Genomic DNA, 17,682 nt, shown 5'->3' on the forward strand with positions numbered 1-17,682 from the left:
CACCTACAGGAAGGATTTAATTCACTATTTCCTGATGTCAGAGATAGAAGAGACAAAAGACTGAATAAATGTGGTGGACCACACATACGTACATACACAAATCGTAAAGTATTTTAGGCATTTAGTACGATGAAAGATACTTAAAAAAAAGATACTTTACTGCATACAGTATCCCAAAACTGGGCCTCCCTGGTGGCACAAGGGGTTAAGATGCAACCTGCAGCCTCTCCAGCATGAGTTCAATCCCTGGCAGGCCAGGGAGCTACACACACGGCACAGCAGACCTCTCCTGACTCACGGGCTGCTCCCCTCAGCAGTGTATTTCAGCCACACTGCCTGTTCTGTTCCCCACTCTGTCTCTGGTGAATTCTCTCAACCCCCCCCCCATACCTCTGGCCTGTACCCCAGCCTTTGTATAAAAATGAATAGATCTTTAAAAAAAATTAAATTAAATTATAAATAAATAAATAAATCTTTAAAAAATAAAAAAATAAAAAATAAATAAAATAAAGTATCCCAAAACTAAAATTTAAGGTAAGAAATTAATTTTGTTTTATGGAGAGCCAACTTAGAGTGATTGGAAAATTACGTGGAAATTTTCATATAATATATAAACATAAAGTATAGTTGAAAATGTAATTCTCTATTAAAAGGAGATAGAAATGGAAATAGAAATATAAAATGGCCACTCATTATAAACATTTTCTACATTAAAAATAAAATTATAAAATATAAAAATATAAAATATAAAAATTTTTTACATTAAAAAGTAATGTAGGGCCTCCCCTGGCGGTGCAGCGGTTGAGCGCTGGCCTGCGAGGCTGCCCACAGCCTCTGCAGCGCCGGTTCGTTCCCCGGCTGCTGGCGAGGGTCCCACAAAAAAAAAAAAAAAAAGTAATGTAAATTATATAATGGGGTTTTATTCCTGGAGGAATGGGGGGGAATATTCTACAACAAATAGAGGAGATAGTTGTAGATCACTGGGAATGTATTAAATACCACTGAATTGTTTAAAGTATGGGTTTTATGTTATGTGAATTTCACCTCAAAAAATGCTTTAAAAATTAATGTAAGACCAAAGAATATACATTTGATGTCTTAATTCAGATATCATTGCATAGCAATCTGGGAAGCAGCAATGTTTGAAGGTATGTCCAGGTTGTTGGATTTAACAGTAAGAACTTCCAGAAAAGGAAGTCGAAGAAACTAACCTCACTTCCTTTACCCCCAAGGACATACTGACCCATCTTTTCCTCTCCCACCCACCCTGCTCCCTTTCATGGCTGTCCAGTCTCTTCTTTGGAATCATGCCCACTCCGATTTGTCCTCCCTGTAAGTACTCCATAGTGCCAACTACTCCCTTCATTAATTTCCTCTACCCACTTCTCCTCATTTAAAACTATTTCATTATAAAGAGTGATGGTCTTATTAGCTTAATCATGGAAAATATTAGGATTGAAACTAGCTAACATTAATATTTAAGCAATTTCTTATTAAGTGATTTCTTATTTTTTGACAGGCTGATTCTGCTGATAGCACTTTTTTTTTTTTTAATAGAAGCATGTTTTTTATTTATTTGTTTGTTTGTTTGTTTGTTTGTTTTGTTTATACAAGCACTGGGTACAGTCAGAAGCGTGGGAGGGTGAGAGAATTCACCAGAGCCAGAGCGGGGAGCAGAGCAGGCAGAAGGACCGAAGTACACTGCTGAGGGGAGCAGCGGGCGGCAGGAGAGGTCTGCGCGCCATGTGGGATTCTCCTCTGGTGGCCGGGGAGCAGCCGGGGATCGAACCGGCACCGCAGAGGCCGCGGGCAGCTTCGCAACCCAGCATTCAACCGCTGTGCCACCGGGGAGGCCCCTGATAGCACATTTTTATAAACAAGCACATATAAGACTTACTGTGTGTCAGACACTATTTGTAAGCACTGGTTAAATGCTATTTCATAGAATTCCTCCTCACCCTAGTCCTCTTCTATACCCTTGTTTCTTTCTTCAAATCTATCCTTCTGCAATTCCAGGAACCTAACACATGCCTGAAGAAGAGGATCTGTTTATTGTTTACACTCTCCAGCCTAAAGAAGTATTGCGTTTAAGTAATAGTAATTTTTCTGGTTGCCTAGTATAATTAACTGTATTCTAGTAAAAGATCCTTCAGAAAAGGGGCCTCCCTGGCGGCCTCCCTGGTTGAGCACCACACTGTGAAGCTGTCCGCAGCCTCTGCAGTGCAGGTTTGATCCCAGCCAGCCAGCCGGCAAGAATCCCACATGGCGCGGCAGACCTCTCCTGTCTCACCCTCTGCTCCCCTCAGCAGTGCATTTCGTCAGTCTGCCTGTTCTGTACCCCGCTCTGTCTCTGGTGAATCCTCTCACCCTCATGCACATCTGGTCTGTATCCCAGCACTTGTATTTAAAAAAAAAAAAAAAAAAAGATCCTTCAGAAAAATAGTAGTTCCCATTTGAAGGGAACTTATAAAAGCTCTTATTTTTTTTTGGCTATTAGGCATTTTTAACAATATTTTCATCATGGTAAACTACATAAAACTGAAAAATTGCCATCTTAGTCGCTTTCACTGATCACTTCAGTCAAGTACATTCACGTTGTTGGACAGCCAATCTTCAGAAGTTTTCCATCTTGTAAAACTGAGAACTTGTACCCATCAAACATCAACTGGCTCTTGTAAGAATTTCTAGGAAGCTAAAATAAGTAACAGAATGGAATGCCCACATAGGCTACACTATCATCTCAAATATGAAGAGTGGATTTCAGAAGTGGTTTCCATTTGCCCTAGCTAGTTGGCTGGAAACTTGGCAAGACTTTTATCACCCAGTTCCGCAAGTTAGATTTGCTTTGTGCATAATTTATGAAGGAAGAAACCGTCTTTGTACATCAGGTCTTTCGTTGAATGTCCAAAATTTCCACAGGGGAGGCGGAGAAGAATTTTCAAGGTGGGGACAACAAGGAGTGGCATTCCTGGCAGAGGATTCAAGGTGAGGTAGGTGAGGCTGAGGCATGTACTGATGTCATCACAAAGTTTATCCTTGTGAGTCATTTAAGCAATGAGGTCCATGAAAATCAGTAAGGTACTCTACCTTGATACTCTATTGCTGTGACTACTTGATGGTCTTTTGGGGCAGAGACTCCATAGGCCTTATGATCTGAAAGATTAAATATAAAATAATTAATATTGTGCAACAGGCCATCTTTAAATGTTTGACAGGATGCAATAAAAAGTAAACTGTCCAAAAGTTGGGGGGTAGTTTCACACAATTCATAATATAAACTTAAAAGTTGATGTTTTCATCAAGGCAAAAATTGCCTATCTGTGGCATTGTCCTGCAGACACTTTGTCAGTCTTCTGTCATACTTAATCTCTCTATGCTATCTGACAGTCTCTATGACTCCCTTGGATTCTGGGACATGACTTTCTCCTACTTTTCATTCTGCCTTCCTTGTGACTTCTTCCTCTTTGTTCCATCCATCCATCCATCCATCCATCCATCCATCCATCCATCCATCCACCCATCCATCCATCCAGAAACCCTTTTCTATATAATTTTTAAACTTCACTGACTCAACTATCATTTATTTGCTGAAAATTCTAAATATGTATCTCCAACTCTCATTATATCCATAAACTCCTTTTTCTGTGAGGTATCTAGATCTACATTTCTTATAAGCACCACAAACTCATGGCCAAAAATGAACCTTGCTTGCTCCTGAACTTTGTTTTTTTCCTATAATTTTCATTCCATAAAAATACCACAATCCGTATGCTCCCTCATGTCAGAAAATCAGGCATTGCCCAAGATGTATCCATTACTCATTCGTTTCCATCAATAGATGGTGACTTGTATGTCGTCTAGGACAATAATTCCACCTTTTTTGTCCTCCCCCACCTTCATGTAGCCAAATGCTCTTTCCCTCTGGGAGAGGGTGTTGTAGGCAAAACCAGAAAGAAAAGCAGGTTACTTCCTGCCTTTCCACAATTAGAACTTCTGGTCATTAAAAAGATATAAAAAGGCCATGGTTTGGGAAAACATTTGAGAGAAACCATCATGAGTAAATACGCCTTCTGGCTCCAGAGACAGGTAGAGAAAAGAGATTTGCAGAATATGGACCTTAGTGGACTTTTAAAAAAGAACAATAGCATTTATTAGGCATTTAATAAGCATTAGGGAAGGAACATTCTCAGTGCTTACCAGCATTAACTCATTTCACTCTTACAACAATTTTCTGTTATGGGGTACCATTTTGATCCACATCTTTTTTTCCAGTGGAGAAACTAAGGCATAGAGTGGATTAAAAAAACTTAGCCAAGGTTATGCAAATAATAAGTGCTTAAGTTGAAGTTTCACTCATTCAGTCTGTACCCAATGCCCATGTGGGTCATTCTGGTACTATACCAGACTCCACATCATGTTCCCCAAGGCTAAACTTTGAGGAAGGACTTGGGTTAACAAAGATGCCAGGTGCAAAGAGCCACTGATATAATGAAGATGGGATAGGTTTGAGAAATTGGTGGTCATAACAAAGGCAAAGGAGTGACTCCAGGACAGCAGGAAGGTGGAAACCAGAGAAACTCCAGTCTGTGTCTGGAGAAATAGGATACCTTGAAGAGAGATGCAGACAAGGGTTTCTCTGTCATGACACCATCAACGTTTGGGGACAGATCATTGCTCTGGGAGATTGTCCCGTACATTGTAGGATGCTTTGTTGGATCTCTGGCTTCTACCCACCAGCTGTTACTAGCATCCATGCACCCCCACCTCCTCCCCAAGTCCTGACAACCAAAAATGTTTGCAGATATTCCTGTATCTAAGGATCTAAGCGTGAGTGTATGAATCATACCTGATTTAGAAACACTGGCCTATACTTAAAGCTAGATTGGTTTGAAGTATCAGGAACAGAAATAAATACACTACAGGGAAGCAAAACCCTATGATTTCCAGGATTTTGAAAGTTCCAATAAATCAGAATAATCTTATAGGATAACCATGAATTAATTTATTATGAGAGTCTTTCATATGACATGGTTCTTTTTCTCTGATTTATTTACCTATATGTACTCTGACACATAAATAGAATAGTATGTATTCTACATATTTTTTTCCCTTTTCCCTCTCCTTTAGAAATTTGGACAGCAAATAAAATTGTGAAATTAAAATCTCAAAACTCGGGCCTCCCTGCTGGTGCAAGCAGTTAAGCACCACACTATGAAGCAATCCACAGCCTCTGCAGCACGAATTCGATCGCCAGCCGGTCAGAAAGAAACCCACATGGCGCAGCAGACCTCTCCTGACTCACCCGCTGCTCCCCTCAGCAGTGTGTTTCAGTCAGTCTGCCTGTTCTGCTCCCCACTCTGTCTCTGGTGAATCCTCTTACTCCCCCTCATCTCTGGCCTGTACCCCAGCTCTTCTATGCATAAATAAATCTTTAAAAAAAAAAAAAATCTCAAAACTCTACAGGCTTTAAAGTTCCCTTGCCGAATATTGTTAAACTCTTCAGATTTTATATCCCTACACCTAAAACACATCATTAGGGAAACCAGCAAACAGGTGAAGATATAGGACTAAACGAATCCTTTTTATTGGCGATCTATGAATACATTTATATAAAGTAGTGATCCATGTGCCTTAGTCTTAGAGAAGTATCAGGGCTTCCAAAGAGTCATTTCAAAATATAGTTGACTCTTGAACAACATGTGTTTGAACTATGCAATTCCATGTATACATAGATTGTTTCAGTAAATATATTGGGGAAAAAACTGGAAACTGCCAATAATTTAAAAAACTTGCAAATAAATCACATCACCTAGAAATATTAGTTACCAAAATGAGTGGGATTTCTTGGGATTTTTAAGCTATTTTAGTACACTTTTAGACAAAAAAATAAAGACTCATATTCCCTAGAAACCAGTTGAGGGGAAAATCTGGGCAAAGTAGGAAAAAATAATGTTTGTTCCCTCCACATCATCATATCTTTGAACTTTTCAAACATTGCACTACCCACTGAGAATGTTTATTTTCTTCAGTATGCTTTGAATCTTCTTCCATTTTTGAGGCAAACTTCAGTCCAGTCTCAGACTGGAAGATGTAGTTGAATCATTTACCCCCTTTCATAGTTCTAGTTTTCTACTTGCTTGAACTTCCTTTGAGGAAGTGTTCTTAAATCTTCAAAAATCACTCTAAAAGTAAATGTAAAACAGCAGCTGTTAACTTCAAGAATTTTATTTTTTCCTCTTAGCTTTCATATCTATATACCTGAATAGAAAAAAAATGTGTCCCAGACACTGAAGAAAAAAAAAAAAGAACTGTTTGAATTGGCAAAACCATGAAGGCAAAAAAAAAAAGAATAGACATTAGTTGTTAAAAATTAATAAATAGGTAGTATTTCTTGATAGCTGACTGTTCTTCTATAACCTTAAGTGTCTTCCCCCAGTCACCTTGTTTCCTCTAATTCTACTTAAAAAAAAAGGTTTGCCTTTAATTAAGTAAATATACTTAAAATATGTGGTCACTTAAGATGAACTTTATTTAAACAGAAAGTTCTAAATTCTTAAAAAATTAATAAACATTTCTTTATTATAAGATTGCTACCTTTTTTAGATTTTTCTAGTTTTGGAATTCAGTTTCATATTTTTCAAAACTTGCACCTAATAACTCTTTTTATGAAAACAAAATGTTGGATTTTATATCAACATTTCGCTAACAGATGTTAGGAACAGTCTCTATTGATTGCTTTCTTGAAGATTTTTATTTTTTCTTCACTTTTTCAGAATAAGTTAACTAGAAAAATAACCAAAAATATCATCATGTAGGTCTGCTGGTAGAGGTCAACAATTGTTTTAGTTAGCTACAAAACATCTTTAATACTTATGGATGTGCTCCAAAATTGTTGGCAGAAGTTCATTAAATGAGGTTAAGAGATGATTTTCCATAACTGCTAAAAATTCCAAGTCAAATAATTCCTAGTACAGTGAAATCTTTTGTTTCTTTCTTCCCTAACTGTAAGAAGTTCCTGTATTATCTATCACTCATCTAAATTAATCTAGCTTGAATAAAAATAAATACTAACAATACCACATTAAAAAGTTTACTATGAAGTGTTGTTTAAATTAATACTTTTAATTGAAGACATGATTAGGAAAAATTGACATATCTGAGAGGTTTTTTTTTTTTAAAGATTTATTTATTTATGCATACAAGACCTGGGGTGTAGGCCAGAGGTGTGAGAGGGGGGTGAGAGGATTCACCAGAGACAGAGTGGGAGCAGAACAGGCAGATTGACTGAAATCGACTGCTAAGGGGAGCAGCAGGCGAATCAGGAGAGGTCTGCTGCGCCATATGTGGGTCAGCTCCCTGGCCGGGGATTGAACTCGTGAGGCAGTGGCTGCCATTAGCTTCATAGCTTCAGTGGCTTCCATTAGCTCAGTACTGAGACTGAGCCCTTGCACCACCAGGGAGGCCCCCACAGAGGTTTTTCTTTGCTTTAAAATTGTTACCAAGAGTACCATTAATAAAAGCAAATTATAAAAACTGTAGATGTCATATATTTTGTAGGTTTTCAAAAATAAAAACAAATAACCATGTAGTTTTGATAATCACTGGCATATAATTATTGTAGTAAGATATAAAAAAGATATAGGGGCCTAGCAGTAACAAATAAATATTATGACCCTGTATTTGCTACATACAAATGCTTATATGGATAGAAAGTAACCCAGTGATGGAGGAATTAATAGTTAGAAAGTCATCTGTCTCACTAAGATTCAACCACAGGAGGTCTGGAGAGTTGGGGGAGGGGAGGGGAGAGAAGAGGCCAGAGCAAGACAAGAGAGAAGAGAACTGGGAAGAGTAAGGAGGCGGGGAGAGAGACTAAGATAGCCCAGTCTCTCAAACTGGACATTGTGACTGTTCCTCTTAATGAAACATTGACATCCTAATTTTAGAGAAAGGGAATCCACACCAAAGTGCAAGGAGAAATAAAAGATGTGCTTGATTTTAGAGTTAATCATGGCTGATGTCCTGGTAAGTTAATGATGACCTAGAGAATTTCAGGGAATAAATTTTTCCCTTAAGAACCTAGTACCTAAGTAAGATGTGACTTGACTTAATACCGAAATTTCACAGATGTGATGATTGAGCGGGCAAGATGCTGGTTCAAGGTCACAATGCTAGAAAGCAGGGAAGTCAAAATGTGCTTCTGTGAACCTACAGCTAGTCAGGCTGGCTCTGTGGATCTGCCCTGCCCCCACCCCCACCCCATTCTCAGACCAGTGCAATTCTGAGAATGTAGCCCCATAACTACACTGGCAGATACCCTCCAGGGGGGTTCGTTTTCAACCTTTAGGGTTGTAAAAATATTACTCAGAGAGTATATAACAAATGGACACTTTAATGGAGAAAATGTTCATGGGTAAAAGTTTATGGTGGTCAAACGTATATTTATTATATACTGTAAAATAGTTACATACCCCCTTTTGTAGGGTAAATGATTTTCAGGCTTTTCTACTCTCCCACCATTAGGATTGCACTGCCTGAATGGGCACCTGAATTTTGTTACATTGCTATAGCTGCGTTGTTTACTTCTGTGTTTTTTACGACTGTGGTGTTGTTTACGTCTGTGGGCCATGACTGCAGTATTGAGATACTCACCAAGAGAAGAAGCAGAAGCAGGAGAGAGAGAAGGAAAGAAAGAAGCCCAGACTGAAGACTTGCCGGGGGCTTGGAGGCGTCTTGGCCTCCTGGACCCCCGGCACCGGTGCCTGCTGTGTACCTGGTTGCTGCACTACATGTAAAAGCTCAATAAAAGCCTGAGAAAGCCACCGAGGGCTCCAGGACTCTCCTTTACCTGGTCTGCTCAAATCTTAGAAAACCTGCTCTGTCCCTGTCCTGCCCCTACACCCTTCTTTCTGGTTTTTCAATCATTTGAGTATAAGAAGGAACATTGGTATTTCAGAACTAAGTATAAAGTTATTTCCATGAAAGTTATATGTTTTAGTAAATTTAGGGAAATTTTCAAGTTTTTCTGCTGTGCAAACAACCGGATGATTAAAAATTTCAGGTGATATTAGAAACAGATAAAGTAAATACATTAACTTCTTTTTTTTTTTTTTTTTTTTTTTAATAGAGGCATACTTTATTTATTTGTTTGCTGGTTTGTTTGTTTTGTTTATACATGCACTGGGTACAGTCAGAAGCGCGGGAGGGTGAGAGAATTCACCAGAGCCAGAGCGGGAGCAGAGCAGGCAGAAGGACCGAAGTACACTGCTGAGGGGAGCAGCGGGCGGCAGGAGAGATCTGCGCGCCATGTGGGACCCTCCTGTGGTGGCCGGGGAGCAGCCGGGGATCGAACCGGCGCCGCAGAGGCCGCGGGCAGCTTCGCAACCCAGCGCTCAACCGCTGCGCCACCGGGGAGGCCCAATACATTAACTTCTTACTGTAAATTCTCAAAAATTTCAAGGAAATGGCCTTCAGCACATCTTCAGAGGTTTAATGGTGACCAATGGCATTCAAACCCCATGACGGCTGAATTTCTAAATTGGTACTTTCCACTAGTGTGTGAAAGGAGCCATTTTGAGATTGAGATCTTCCCCAAATTACAATCTTAGCCAAACATAACTCATTCACAAGTGGCCTCATTTATAAATTGTAGGTAGACGGCAGCAGTCAACTCAAATCCAGCAGGAAGTCAAGACAAGATAAAGTAATGGCACCTTCTTTGGCCTCCCTGGTGGCGCAGGGGTTAAAGTCTCAGCACTATCAAGCTATGTCCAGCCACTGCAGCACAAGTTTGATCCCCAGCCAAAGAGCTGACCCACATGGTGCAACAGACCTCTCCTGTCTCATCCACTGCTCCCCTCAGCAGTGTATTTCAGTAGATCTGCCTGTTCTACTCCCCGCTCTGTCTCTGGTGAATCATCTCCCTGCCCTGTCCCCTGCACCTTGGGCCTACACCCCAGTGAAATACACTGCTGAGGGGAGCAGTGGGTGAGTCAGGAGAGGTCTGTTGCACTATGTGGGTCAGCTCCCTAGCTAGAGATCAAACTCCTGCCCCAGTGGCTGGCAATAGCTTGATAGCACTGAGACTTTAACCCTTGCACCACCACCGAGGTCCTGGCCTAACATTGTTTAATGTAAACTGAGAAATTGTTACTAAAATAGTTCAGTAACAAAACAGGCACATGGTGTAATGATGAATAGCACTAAAGTAGGAAAGATGGAGCAAAACAAACTTGAGTCTATCTCTACACAGACCCAAGTGGTCCTGGGTGTCTCAGGCATGTCTTTATAGTAGAGATGGTACATCAGGCCTAGAGAACTTGATGACATTATAATTAAGATGATTATTATTTTTCTTCCGGAGTCATACAAGGTAGTAGCAAAACTGATGGCTCATTCACTCTCCCCTCCACCAAATTTCCTCAACTTTCAAACTAGACAAAAAATAGTTTTTTCTAAAAAGTACAACTCCTAAGATGTAAAAAATGTACTTTATGTTTTTGCAACCTCTTTTAATAACAGTATTAGGCTTATAGATATTGATGCATATGGATACTTCTAAACTAAAATTGCAAGAGTTCCACTTCTATCCATTTTCTGTTAAGAAAACTGGTAAAGTATATAATAATGGTCTTTAAGGGCACCTATTGCAGGACAACTATATCTTACAAGACACATGACTTTAATTTTTTTCTTCACCTCCACCAAACCACCCATGCCCATACCCTGTTATTCATTGCCCTTTAGACTGAAACTGCCAGTACCAATTCCTAATACTCAATATGGTTTCTCATGATTAAGCAGCCAGCACCACCACCAGTATTTGAGATTTCTTAGCAGAAATGAATATACCAATATAATTGTAATAGAACTAATTTCTAAGAGCAGATATAACAAATCACTTCTCCAGAGTTTTGATCAGCTTTGGGAAAATAGCTAAAAAAAAAAAAAACACCAAGTTTCTGAATATGGGTTTTGAATCATCAAGGTATGCAAATCTAGGAATCCCTGCACAGAATGTCCTAACAGCTGATAGGCACAGATTGCTCAGTGACTGTTTGGGTCAGTGGATTTATTTATAAATCCACTTAAGCAACTTATGTGAGAAGACAGCAGTCTATTTAATCTCTTTCCATCCCGACTATACATAGATGTCTGTTTTTAAATTTTCTTTGTATCGTCAATTTTATTTCTTTGCCTTCAGTGAATTTTGAAAATCACTTAGAATAGTTTAATGTGTCAAATGTTTTCATGAATATACAGTTAGGAATACAAATTGTGTCACACAAACCTAATGGCCCATTGACTAATGACTAAAGACATATTATCTATAGATATATATATCTATAGTATCAAGGAATACTATTCAGCTGTTAAAAAGATGAAATCCTGCCATCTGCAACATCACGGCTGGACCGGAGGGCATTATGCTTAGTGAAATAAGGCAGACAAAGAAAGACAAACGTCACATGGTTTCACTCATAGATGGTCTATAGAGAAAGCAAATGGATAATCTCAACAAAACAAAAATAAACTTTTGGACTATAGGACCAATTGGTGGTTACGTGGAGGGAAGGGGTAGCGGTGTGTGTGAGTTGGGACAAAGGAGACAATGTTATGGTAAAGGATAGATATGGACTTTCAGCAATGAACTTAGTGTAGTGTAGACACATGTGGATTCTCAACAATGAACACCTGAAACTTATATGTATGATGCAATGTTACTTGAATTAAAAAAATAAAATAATACGCTAAATATTTTATATTACCAACAATTTAGCAAACTCACTCCAACTCACTCCAGCCTACTTACTATTCTTAAAATGAGAGTTGTGGGCCTGAGCGCTGGGTTGTGAAGCTGCCTGCAGCCTCTGCAGCACCAGTTCGATTCCGGCTGCTCCCCGGCCACCGGAGGAGGGTCCCTCATGGCGCGCAGACCTCTCCTGCCGCCCACTGCTCCCCTCAGCAGTGTGCTTCGGTCCTTCTGCCTGTTCTGCTCCCCACTCTGGCTCTGGTGAATTCTCTTACCCTCCCATGATTCTGACTGTACCCAGTGCTTGTATAAATAAATAAATAAATCTTTAAAAAAAAATGAGAGTTGTATGGATTTTATTTTTCAACTCCCCTGCTGGATGAGAATTCATAATAACCTAAGCCCTTACATTTCAAACATGTGTTGTTAATTAAATTCTTTTATCATAAATGCTTCCAGAAGAAATTTGAAAACTAAGGGAAACCCTCCCAGCCTATTGTTGCTTCTTGTTTCCTTTGATTAGTCTTCAGGAAGCCAAAGGAACAAGAGCCATTTATTTTGAAGTGCAGACCATGAAACAATGGTTTGGCATTGTTGAATTGTCATATTTTACAAGTGTCTGGCCAGATTGCTCAGAATTAATTACTGTGATTTCTCAGATGCTCTACATCCAGGGGCTAAAGTTTTCTTGTTTCTTTGGTAAAGACAGTTCTCTGACTCACTCTTTTATTTCAAAACCGGTCCTACATATCCAACTGTGAGTTGACACTAAATTGCTCTCTTCAGAATCAATCAACTTGATCAGTAAAAGAAACGGTTTAATGAACATGTGTGTTATGGGGTGAATGGTGTTGTCACCCACATGAGTTTTGTGTTGAAATCCTAACCTCCAATAGTCATGAGGTGGGGCCTTTGGGAGGTGATTATGTCATGAGGATGGAGTCCTCAGGAATGGGATTAGTGGACTAGTGTCCTTATAAAACAGACCCCAGGGAGCACCTCTCATTCCTTTCCACCCCATGTGGACACAAGAAAAGTCCACACTCTGCAACCAGCTTTTACCAACACCAAATTTGCCTGGATGTCTGACTTGAGCCTCCAGAACTGTGAGAAATAAATGCTTGTAGTCTGAGCCACTCAGACTCTGGCATTTTTGTTTCAGCAGCCTGAACTAAGACAAGTTCGATGCCCTGGCCGGCCAGGGAGCAACCCACATGGCACAGCAGACCTCTCCTGTCTCGCCCACTGCTCCCCTCAGCAGTGTATTATCAGTCAATCTGCCTGTTCTGCTCCCCACTCTCACTGGTGAGTCCTCTCACTCCCTGCACCCCTTATTCCCCAGTTCTTGTATGCATAAAAATAGATAAATCTTTAAAATATATTCAAAATACTGGGGGCTTCGGATGTGCATCCTAAAAGGTAAGGCAATGAGTAAGTGCAACTAGAGACCCAATTTTTGAAACTTATTCAGATCAAGTGTTTTAAAAAATGGACAAAGTGGGCGGGGAAAGGAGGGTTTAGGGGCAAAATAAGGGGGTTGAAATTGTACGGGGAATATAAAAATAAAATTTTAAAAAAAGAATAAAAAAAATGGACAAAGTACTTGTGTTGAATTGTCATATTTTACAACTGTCTGGCCAGATTGCTCAAAATTAATTCTGTGATTTCTTTCTTTTGCCAAATAGGCAAAAGTCTTATCATCATAATATAATTCAGTCAAAACAGCTGTTTGATATCCTGTATAGCAAGAGGATGACTGCATTTGTGAATCAACCAGATACTTTGAAATTAGATAGAGTTCATCTTAGCACTTCAGTTTCTGATGAGGTAGCATCAGAATTGATTTCTCACCCACTGAGATAAAGAGTTTAAATAATCTTCTACTACCGCCATCACCATTTCAATCGCTTGGCTTTTTGATTAATTATCTCAAATCAAACAAAAAGCAACAATAAAATCCAGGTGCAAAGTCTGTTAAAATTGTGATCTAAGTTAATTACAGGTGGAAACAGAATCATCCTTTGTCTTCAGGAAATTATAACTGGAAGAGAAGATGTAAGACTTAGCTGGGTTGAAGTCCGCTGCTATGAATCATCAGTCACATTACATTGGACAAACTATCGCCTTAAGCTTCTAGGCTGCAGTTTCCATTTATGTAAAATGAAGTTAATAATGCCTTCCTTAAATTGGTTGTAAAGATTACATTAAAAATAAGTACATAATTGCTTAGCCTAATATCTGCCATACACTATATAATCCCTCTCTTCACTCCACACTCCTTTTTGTGTCATGCAGGTAATGAAAATTTAGAGTCTCATAAATGATTCTACAAGTCATGTATTAGCGTGGACTGTACAAATAGAGAATGAGTTATATGATTATATCTTTTTCTCCCTTTCGAAAATAATTAGCATGACTTTATCATTACCGAGGCTGTAATGTAATAATGTAAGTCTATGCCTGAATCCTCTCACCCTTGCTGTGAGATGCCTGGGGCAGTTACAGCCTCTTTGGGCTGGATCTCATCACCTGTCAATCAAGTGTGTGATGATGAAAGCTTCCTTAATTACAATTCAACACACCCTTTCCCTTGATACACACTTTCTACACTTAGTATCCTGGGTGACACACTTTCCTAGTTTTCCTTCCATGGATCTTATCCTTGGCATCACCTCTTCAATATGACAGGGGAGCAGAACAAGGAGATTTACTGAAAAACACAGCTGAGGGGAGCAGCAGGTGAGACAGGGGAGGTCTGCTGCACCATGTGGGTCGGCTCCCTAGCCGGGGATTGAACTCGTGCTGCAATGGCTGCTGATAGCTTCATAGAGCCAAGACTTAACCTCTTACACCACCAGGGAGGTCCCTCAATCACTCTTTAAACACCCTCTTTAAACAAATACCCTCAAATAAACACCCTCTGCAGCATTATGTCTGTATCCTCAAGTACAAAGGACATGTTTATTTACACATAGTCAACACATGAAGGGGAAGTATGGGCAGGTGTGGGGGGAACTCTCTTCTCTCCAATCTTCAAGACTCCTCTCACATCTTTTTTTTTTTTTTTGACATTTGCACTTTTTTAAAATTTTATACATTTTTACATCATTTTTCATTTTTGCACAATGTATGCATTTTCATTTTGGTTATAGTCCCCATACAATTCCCACCCCCTTTGTTTTGATCCTACTCCCTCCTCCCCCCAACCCATGTAGTGTGTCTCTGGTTTATAGTTGCTTGTTGATTTTGATTTTTACTTTATTATAATTAGTCTTTTTCCTGGTCCCTTATTTAGGTTTTCTAAATTCCTGCTATGAGTGAGACCATCGGGTATGTTTCTTTTTCTTTCTGGCTTATTTCGCTGAGAATGATCCCTTCTAGCTCCATCCATGTTGCTGCAAACTGCATGAGTTTATCTTTTTTGATTGTTGTGTAATATTCCATGGTGTATATGCACCACATCTTCTTGATCCAGTCATCTACCTTTGGGAATTTGGGTTGTTTCCATAACTTAGCTATTGTAAATAGTGCTGCAATAAACATAGGGGTACAGGTGCCTTTTGGAATTAATGTTTCTGTGTCCTTTGGGTAAATACCTAGGAGTGGAATTGCTGGATCATATGGAAGCTCCTTCTCCAAAGAGGAAATGCGAATGGCCAACAGGCATATGAAAAAATCTTCAACATCATGGGGCCTCCCTGGTGGCGCAAAGGGTTAAGCACCGCACTATGAAGCAATCTGCAGCCTCTGCAGAATGAGTTTGATCCCCAGCTACCCAGGGAGCAACCCACATGGTGCAGCAGACCTCTCCTGATTCGCTCGCTGCTCCCCTCAGCAGTGTACTTTGGTCAATCAGCCTCTACTGTTCCCCACTCTGTCTCTGGTGAATCCTCTCACCCATCCACCCCCCACATACCTCTAACCTGTACCCCAGCTCTTGTTTGCATACATAAATAAATCTTTAACAAAAACGTTCAACGTCACTTGTAATCTGGGAAATGCAAATCAAAACTACCATGAGATACCATCTTACACCAGTGAGAATGGCACATATTAAAAAAACTAGCAACAACAAATGTTGGCGAGGATGTAGAGAAAAAGGAACTCTCCTGCACTGCTGATGGGAGTGCAAACTGGTCCAGCCACTGTGGAGAGCTATGTGGAGATTCCTTAACCTCTCACATCTTAACACCTTTAGGAAATTCTCCCATGAAATTCTAAGTAACATCTCAACTACCCATGGAACTTTCCTTGCCAATCCACTTTGATCCAATTAAATAGTATCTCATGATCTGTCACATCTGATGGCTTTGATGGCACCATTCTCTCCTGGTTCTCTTCTCTAATGTTTCTTTCCAGCCCTCTTGCCCTCAGATTGGCCTTTGGCTTTTAGCATTTTATAGAAGGAGAATTCCATGGTCATAAAGGCTTGAAAAACATTACGTTAAAGAAAATTCTCTATGACTCTTTGGAGCCTTTGACATGCTAAGGAGCATTGTGACTTTCCAAGAGAATATAATTAATTGAAAGTATGGGGCACTGGAGTAGAATAAGGAGAAACAGTCCAAGAGGAGATCATGTAGAAGATTGAAAAGAGGTAGTCAGAAATGAGAGAAACTAGGACAGAATGTCACAGAAGTCTAGGATGGTCAGATTTTTAAGGAGGAAGCATCAACAATATCTGATGTTCCAGATAAATTAAGGTTTTCTACAAAAGCAGATTTATGAACTATCTAACTATGGGCAATACAATGATAGCAATTTCAACGGTATTGGGAAGGGGCAATTTGCAGTGGGCTATTAAAAAAATGGAGTTAATAGATACAGACCCCTGATTCAAGATGCTTGATTATAGAAACATGGCAGTCGGTTTCCCCAGTTAAAACTGGAGAACCTTCGATATCTTAATAGCCTATGATAAGAGAGCTAGTAAGGAAGATGAAGATCTATGAGAGAAATAGCTGCTGAAGCAAAAGACCCATCTTGGCGCATAGGGAAGGAATTAATTTTTGATAGGAGAGACTCATTTTCCTCTAATTCAGGAGAGGAAAAGGTAAGAAAGAATAGAGATGTGAGCAAGTTTGCAATTCATCTTCTTCACTCCTACATGAGTTAGTCTCGTGATATTTAACTTTCTTCAGAGGATTTCCCTTGCCTTCACGATCAAATCCAAATTCTTTCCAGTGAACTTTCACAATTGGCTCCTACCTTTCCAGGGGTCACTGACCAGACAAACCTTATGGTCAAGCCCCCCAGGTTAGGGCTCCCACTCACGTGAGCTCTTTGCATTTTTCAGACCTTCACATTCTCCATTCCATCTGCCTGGAATCCATTTCCTCCAACACGCCCCTGACAAAGGTGAACTCTGTGTATAATTCAATGCCTCACTCAACTGTCAAGAAAGCTACAACCTTCTACCCCTCTATTCATAGTCATTCCTTCCTCTACATTGTTGAATCTTTGAAAATTATTTTATAGGGCCTCCCTGGTGGTGCAGGCGGTTGAGAGCCGCACTGTGAAGCTGTCCACAGCCTCTGCAGCACGGGTTCGATCCCGGCCAGCCGGCGAGAATCCCACATGGTGAAGCAGACCTCTCCTGTCTCGCCCGCTGCCCAGCAGTGTATTTCGTCAGTCTGCCTGTTCTGTTCCCCGCTCTGTCTCTGGTGAATCCTCTCACCCTCCCATGCATCTGGCCTGTACTCCAGTTCTTGTATAAATAAATAAATCTTTTAAATATATATATATATGTGCTTTTACATGAGTACACTAGAAGACACAATGAAGAAGTCGGATAGCAGTTATAATGTTCAATTGGATTTAAGAGACGTAAAGGATGAGAAATCATTCCAAATGGTGTGAGAAAATAAAGAACAAGGTTACTGTGGCTTTTGGAATAAAATTTGCATATTTTATATTTAGACTATAAAAAC

At 39.8% G+C, this 17,682-nt stretch overlaps 1 protein-coding gene across 2 annotated transcripts in view; it reads right to left on the reverse strand.

Moving 5' to 3' along the window:
• The window catches only part of JAM2 (junctional adhesion molecule 2), a 58,877-nt gene that overhangs the window by 20,847 nt on the left and 20,348 nt on the right, over window positions 1–17,682 (reverse strand). For both annotated transcript variants that reach the window (XM_037525071.2, XM_037525073.2), the window contains exon 2: window positions 3,088–3,153. In XM_037525071.2, the coding sequence (XP_037380968.1) occupies window positions 3,088–3,153 (66 nt within the window). The remainder of the gene's footprint in view (window positions 1–3,087; window positions 3,154–17,682) is intronic.

The sequence above is a fragment of the Talpa occidentalis genome, unplaced genomic scaffold (assembly GCF_014898055.3).
Source record: "Talpa occidentalis isolate TD23 unplaced genomic scaffold, MPIMG_talOcc4v2.1 talOcc4.4, whole genome shotgun sequence".
NCBI lineage: Eukaryota > Metazoa > Chordata > Mammalia > Eulipotyphla > Talpidae > Talpa > Talpa occidentalis.